Source organism: Mya arenaria, chromosome 5 (assembly GCF_026914265.1).
Source record: "Mya arenaria isolate MELC-2E11 chromosome 5, ASM2691426v1".
Classification (NCBI taxonomy): domain Eukaryota; kingdom Metazoa; phylum Mollusca; class Bivalvia; order Myida; family Myidae; genus Mya; species Mya arenaria.
Window position 1 is genome coordinate 30,036,674 of NC_069126.1, and position 5,051 is coordinate 30,041,724.

The 5,051-nt window shown below is 42.6% G+C and overlaps 1 protein-coding gene across 1 annotated transcript; it reads right to left on the bottom strand.

Annotated features, from left to right (window-relative positions):
- Positions 1-1,372: 1,372 nt before the first annotated feature.
- On the bottom strand, positions 1,373-2,140 carry LOC128235608 (uncharacterized). The gene has a single exon (XM_052950416.1). It carries the CDS (start codon positions 2,138-2,140, stop codon positions 1,373-1,375), a length of 768 nt encoding a protein of 255 aa, XP_052806376.1.
- Between the last annotated feature and the right edge of the window lie 2,911 nt (positions 2,141-5,051).

Consider the following 5,051-nt stretch of genomic DNA (forward strand, 5'->3'; position numbering starts at 1 on the left):
TGACACAAAATGAATAGGGTAGCAATGTAGATGTCACACAGTCAATGCGAAAAAGCAATGTAGGTGTCACACAGTCAATGCGAACGAGCAAAGAAGGTGTCACATAGTCAATGCGAATAAGCAATGTAGGTGGCACACAGTCAATACGAACAAGCAATGTATATGTCACACAGTCAATGCGAACAAGCAATGTAGATGTCACAGAGTCAATGCAACCAAGCAATGTAGGTGTCACTTAGTCAATGCAAACAAGCAATATAGGTGTCACACAGTCAATGCGAACAAGCAATGTAGGTGTCACTTAGTCAATGCAAACAAGCAATGTAGGTGTCACACAGTCAATGCGAACAATCAAAGAAGGTGTCACACAGTCAACTAGCAACGGAGTTGTCACACAGCCATTGTCAACTAGCAATGGAGTCGTCACACAGCCATTGCCAACTAGCAACGGAGTTGTCACACAGCCATTGCCAACTAGCAACTGAGTTGTCACACAGCCATTGCCAACTAGCAATGGAGTTGTCACACAGCCATTGCCAACTAGTAACTGAGTTGTCACACAGCCATTGCCAACTAGCAACTGAGTTGTCACACACCCATTGTCAACTAGCAACTGAGTTGTCACACAGCCATTGCCAACTAGCAAAGAAGGTGTCACACAGTCAATGCGAACAAGCAATGTAGATGTCACACAGCCAATGCGAACAAGCAATGTAGATGTCACACAGTCAATGCAACCAAGCAATGTAGATGTCACACAGTCAATGCAAACAAGCAATGTAGTTGCCAGCTTGCAAAGCTTTGTAGATGTCACACAACCATCGCCAACTAGCTATAGTGTTGTCAGACAGCCATCACCAACTAGAAAAAGTGTTGTCACACAGCCATCGCCAGCTAGCAATGGAGTCGTCACACAGCCATTGTCAACTAGCAACATAGTTTTCACACAGCCATTGCCAACTAGCAACGGAGTTGTCACACAGCCATTGCCAACTAGCAACGGAGTTGTCACACAGCCATTGCCAACTAGCAACGGAGTTGCCACACAGCCATTGCCAACTAGCAATGGTGTTGTCACACAGCCATTGCCAACTAGCAACGGAGTTTTCACACATCCATTGTCAACTAGCAACGGAGTTGTCACACAGCCATTGTCAACTAGCAATGGAGTTGTCACACAGCCATTGTCAACTAGCAACGGTGTTGTCACACATCCATTGCCAACTAGCAACGGAGTTGTCACACAGCCATTGTCAACTAGCAATGGAGTTGTCACACAGCCATTGCCAACTAGCAACGTAGTTGTCACACAGCCATTGTCAACTAGCAATGGAGTTGTCACACAGCCATTGTCAACCTGCAACGGAGTTGTCTAACAGCCATTGTCAACTAGCAATGGAGTTGTCACACACCCATTGTCAACTAGCAACTGAGTTGTCACACACCCATTGTCAACTAGCAATGGAGTTGTCACACAGCCATTGTCAACTAGCAATGGAGTTGTCACACATCCATTGTCAACTAGCAATGGAGTTGTCACACAGCCATTGTCAACTAGCAATGGAGTTGTCACACATCCATTGTCAACTAGCAATGGAGTTGTCACACAACCATTGTCAACTAGCAATGGAGTTGTCACACAGCCATTGCCAACTAGCAACGGAGTTGTCACACAGCCATTGCCAACTAGCAACTGAGTTGTCACACAGCCATTGCCAACTAGCAACTGAGTTGTCACACAGCCATTGCCAACTAGCAACTGAGTTGTCACACAGCCATTGCCAACTAGCAACTGAGTTGTCACACAACCATTGCCAGCTAGCAACTGAGTTGTCACACATCCATTGTCAACTAGCAACGGAGCTCTCACACATCCATTGTCAACTAGCAATGGAGATGTCACACAGCCATTGCCAACTAGAAACTGAGTTGTCACACACCCATTGTCAACTAGCAACTGAGTTGTCACACAGCCATTGCCAGCTAGCAAGTGAGTTGTCACACATCCATTGTCAACTAGCAACGGAGCTCTCACACATCCATTGTCAACTAGCAATGGAGTTGTCACACAGCCATTGCCAACTAGCAACGGAGTGGTCACACAGCCATCGCCAAATTGTAATGAACCGCACACAGCCATTGCCAACTAGCAATGAAGTTGACACACATCCATTGCCAACTAGCAATGGATATGTCACACAGCCATTGCCAACTAGCAACGGAGTGGTCACACAGCCATCGCCAAATAGTAATGAAGCGCCCACAACCATTGCCAACTAGCAATGGAGTTGTCACACAGCCATCACCAACTAGCAATGGAGTTGTCACACAGCAATTGTCAACAAGTAACATAGTTGTCAAACAGCCATCGCCAACTAGCAATGGAGTGTTCACACAGGCTTTGTCAACTAGCAATGGAGTTGTTACACAGCATTGTCAACTAGCAACATAGTGTTCAGACAGCAATCGCCAACTAGCAATGGAGTTGTCACACAACAATTGTAAAATAGCAACATAGTGTTCACACAGCAATCGCCAACTAGCAATGGAGTTGTCACACAAGCATTCCCAACTAGCAATTGAGTTGTCACACAGCCATCACCAACTAGCAACGGTGTGGTCACACAGCCATCGCCAAATTGTAATGAACCGCACACAGCCATTGCCAACTAGCAATTAAGTTGACACACATCCATTGCCAACTAGCAATGGATATGTCACACAGCCATTGCCAACTAGCAACGGAGTGGTCACACAGCCATCGCCAAATAGTAATGAAGCGCCCACAACCATTGCCAACTAGCAATGGAGTTGTCACACAGCCATCACCAACTAGCAATGGAGTTGTCACACAGCCATCACCAACTAGCAATGGAGTTGTCACACAGCAATTGTCAACAAGTAACATAGTTGTCAAACAGCCATCGCCAACTAGCAATGGAGTGTTCACACAGGCTTTGTCAACTAGCAATGGAGTTGTTACACAGCATTGTCAACTAACAACATAGTGTTCACACAGCAATCGTCAACTAGCAATGGAGTTGTCACACAACAATTGTAAAATAGCAACATAGTGTTCAGACAGCAATCGCCAACTAGCAATGGAGTTGTCACACAAGCATTCCCAACTAGCAATTGAGTTGTCAAACAGGCATTCCAAACTAGCAATTGAGTTGTCAAACAGGCAATGCCAGCTAGCAATGAAGGAACAGACAATGCCATCTAGCATTGAAGGTATCAAACAGGCAATGCCAGCTAGAAATGAAGTTGTCAAACAAGCATTCCCAACTAGCAATTGAGTTGTCAAACAGGCAATGCCAGCTAGCAATGAAGGAACAGACAATGCCATCTAGCATTGAAGGTATCAAACAGGCAATGCCAGCTAGCAATGAAGGAACAGGCAATGCTATCTAGCAATGAAGGTATTAAACAGGCATTGACAGCTAGAAATGAAGGAACAGGCAATGATATCTAGCAATGAAGGTATCAAACAGGCATTGTCAGCTAGCAATGAAGGAACAGGCAATGATATCTAGCAATGAAGGTATCAAACAGGCATTGTCAGCTAGCAATGAAGGAACAGACAATGCCATCTAGCAATGAAGGTATCAAACAGGCATTGTCAGCTAGCAATGAAGGAACAGGCAATGATATCTAGCAATGAAGGTATCAAACAGGCATTGACAGCTAGCAATTAAGGAACAGACAATGCCATCTAGCAATGAAGGTATCAAACAGGCATTGTCAGCTAGCAATGAAGGAACAGGCAATGATATCTAGCAATGAAGGTATCAAACAGGCATTGACAGCTAGCAATGAAGGAACAGGCAATGCTATCTAGCAATGAAGGTATCAAACAGGCAATGCCAGCTAGCAATGAAGGAACAGGCAATGATATCTAGCAATGAAGGTATCAAACAGGCATTGTCAGCTAGCAATGAAGGAACAGGCAATGATATCTAGCAATGAAGGTATCAAACAGGCATTGACAGCTAGCAATGAATGTGTCAAATGTGTTATACAACCAATGCCAGGTTGCAATGGATTGAGTGGTATTCTGGTTCAAGAATCAGATGACATGAAAGACCAGAGGGGCATTTTTCCTAAAGAGTCATATGAACAATTACGTACCTTGAAGATAATTTAAATAGTGCAATACTACTGTAGACATTCTACGCAATCGCTCCTATGAGCATTATTAATCGATCCCTTGGAATTAAATAACGGCATTGGTGATGATGTTTTTTGCAAGAGGTGTACTTTAAATGATTACGCTGCTGTAAAATAGGACCATTGTTTCGTTATCTGGGATGTAAAAACGGACGCTTTGATGTGACATTTAAACAAATTGAGCACTACAGAAGCTTTTGAAAACAATGATACAGTAATGCAATATGCAGTGAAATAATCAGTCATGTTTGCGTAATAAATACGTTCTGTTCATTACCATATGCATTTTTTAACCATTTAGCTGTTATGACAAAATTACCACTTTCAAAATTGATTTGACGTTCTATAGAAAATTCCTTTACTGATTGTGCGATCAATGTTTACCGCGAAAGTCCGTAAAGTTAAAGCTTATTTTAGCTTTCTTGCATAACAATATCGCTAGGAAATCCATATGTCTTAATTTTCTATGTACAAGTTGGCACAGATTGCCCTATTTGACAAGTTTTTCATTGTTTTTGTCTCAGAATCAGGTGATTTTGGCATCAACGCTTTCAATTCAGTCATATTAGGACAATTCTCAATAGAACATATCTCAATTGTTTCGAAAACTGCCGAAAATTTCATTTTTCTTAAAAGTTCTTAACGATTATAGCCACAATACATCAATTTTCGAGTGTAAATATTCAAAACTGCGATCTGATCTTTTATCAGCAGGCTTACGTCATCGTTTTTCAGACATTTACGCGGAGTATGGCTCGTTCCAAGACAGGAAAATGCAAATACGTGAGAGTATTGATATGGGACATTCTCATGACTATAAATAGCCACCTATCATTCTATATAATTATGTGATGGTATTTACATAAAACGTTGTCATGACT

Coding starts and splice junctions, on each gene's coding strand:
- LOC128235608 (XM_052950416.1), bottom strand. CDS start 2,140: ATGGCTGTGTGCGGTTCATTACAATTTGGCGATGGCTGTGTGACCACT.